Source organism: Microtus ochrogaster, chromosome 8 (genome assembly GCF_000317375.1).
Source record: "Microtus ochrogaster isolate Prairie Vole_2 chromosome 8, MicOch1.0, whole genome shotgun sequence".
Taxonomy (NCBI): Eukaryota; Metazoa; Chordata; class Mammalia; order Rodentia; family Cricetidae; genus Microtus; species Microtus ochrogaster.
This window is the reverse complement of record NC_022015.1, coordinates 16,062,401-16,064,568: the sequence shown is the minus strand read 5'-3', so window position 1 is coordinate 16,064,568 and position 2,168 is coordinate 16,062,401. Positions and strand designations below refer to the sequence as shown.

Sequence of the window (2,168 nt, the reverse complement as noted above, 5' to 3'; positions counted from 1 at the left end):
AAAAACCAAAAAAAAAAAAAAGTTGGGATTTTTAGTTTGAGGGCTGAGACCATAGTTTTATAATAGAATACAGAGACAGGAAGCAGGAGTTAGACAAGGCATTGGGCTCCTTCCTCCCAGCTTGTCTGTCTTCTGTTTGACGTTAGTGTCTAGGGCTGGACATGTTGTAGAGGTGATTATAGGTATCATATGCAAAACTTCCAAGTGCCTCTCATGTATTCACTAAGAAAATGGTCTCATGACCATTTTGAGCAAGGTTGACCATCAATGCTTTAAGTAAAAGGGACAGAGTAGTCTGATAAGATCTAGACTTCTAGACAACTGTCATAGATCTGTCTTGTGGGACAGGACTGGTCCAGACACTTTTATCTGTTAGAAAATTCCCCAGGACAGGGCTAGGACGTGGCCGAAGGTGAGAAGCTGAGAGTGGCATACACTTGGTCTGTGTTTTTATTCGCGGTCTTCTGTCTCCACCCTTTCTCTCATCTTTCCTCACTTCCTCTTACTGTCATTTTAAACTTCCAATCATTTCTTAGGCCTGTGCATCTGTGGTGTTTTGTTTTCTCCCTTCCTCTCTGTCTATGTGGAAGGAGCCCCACCCCACGCTTGGAGGGGAGGGAAGTGTCCCTGGACAGCCCTGTCCAGATACAGCCCTCCAGCAGGGTGGTGATGGGAGGGCCTTCCATCAGAGGCTGGGGAGAATGTGCTCTTCCTTAGCTGCACAGGCTCATGTGCTGGTTCCTTCTTTGGTTTCTGTGTGTTCTCCAGGCAGCCCTAGACCTCTGCAGTGCCCACAGGCAGGCCAGGCCAAAGGAGCACCTCATATTCTGATTTAGCATGTCCATGTTCCAAATTCTTGTATGACTGCTTCATCGTGCATGTTTCTGCTGAGCTGCCTCAGATCTGTAGTGTATGAATTGGGGCCTGTGACCCAAAAGTCATAAAACAATGATGCCACCATTAGCACAGCCTTTAGCCCAAGCTGCTTGGGAACCACATACATCAAAGTTTTTCTCCCAGAGGTTTCTAAAGTAGACAAAGGTTAGCGGACAGTATTGCATACCACAGTGTGTTTTCTACTTTGCCTTCCCCTTGACCTTTTTTGGTCTTGATGACAAACAGAAACTCCTATTTGGAACGCCAAGGATTGCCCTTTCACATGATGGAGGCCATGAGGCCGGCCCTGCGTTGCATGGCTAGAGTAAATTTCAGTAAAGATGGTGTGCTCAGATGTAGCCTGTATTTTAATGCAAGGCCTCTGGCTCCACAAGTGTTCACTGTGTGTGGTACAGGTTCAAGGCCACCATAAGTATCTCCCCTGGGCAAGTCGTGCCATAGGGTGTGCTAGGAGCCTCTGTCCCCCAGTGATTGTCCTGGCCTGATACATGGGCTGTGCTCACTTACGCTTACAAATGTCTGGGTGTTTCTCCTTTCCCCAAGCCCCAGCCACCAGTCTACAAAGGAGCCGTTTGGTTCTATGGAAAGAAAATTCTCAGGGAATCATGAGGTGGTCAGAGGTCTTACCAGCTCTTTTCTGCTCTAGATAAGTGGGCAGAGAAGCCAGCCTTCGGTACACCCCTGGAGGAACACCTGAAGAGGAGTGGTCGTGAGATTGCTCTCCCTATTGAGGCCTGTGTCATGTTGTTGCTGGAGACTGGCATGAAGGAGGAGGTGAGAGGCACCCCAGGTTCCATCTGCCAAATCATTTAACCCTTCCTCTATCCACATCACTACCACCTGCCCCCCCCCCCCATGCACTTTTATCCTACAGCCAATGTGGAGGTATAGACCACTGGCTTGCAAACCTCTGTCCCCATGCTCCCTGTTTTCCAATGATTCATGGACCTTGATTTAATAGATAAAGTGTGGCCTCACAGAACAGTGCACTCGTTCTGCTTGCTGTGCACTCCGACCTTTCACCGTCCTGTCTCCTTTCAATCTCTGTTTATGGTTTGGGACAATGCTTTGGTGGCTGAGAACATCCATGACCTTTCGTTGTGTGGTGTACAGTGGTTTTAAAGGGTACATTTATGTATTGCATTTTATATGATCCATACCAAAAATACCTGCATGAACCAAGCAGGACAGCTCTTATTTCTCCCCATACATAGAAGTAAACATGCAAAGAGTTCATGCCAGGGCAGAGCTAGATTCAAAATGTAAGATTC

General features: G+C 47.4%; 1 protein-coding gene across 1 annotated transcript in view; it reads left to right on the top strand.

Moving 5' to 3' along the window:
- The window catches only part of Arhgap17 (Rho GTPase activating protein 17), a 69,692-nt gene that overhangs the window by 65,006 nt on the left and 2,518 nt on the right, over nucleotides 1–2,168 (top strand). Inside the window, exon 10 of the mRNA XM_026781039.1 lies at nucleotides 1,544–1,671. Within this exon, the coding sequence (XP_026636840.1) occupies nucleotides 1,544–1,671 (128 nt within the window). The remainder of the gene's footprint in view (nucleotides 1–1,543; nucleotides 1,672–2,168) is intronic.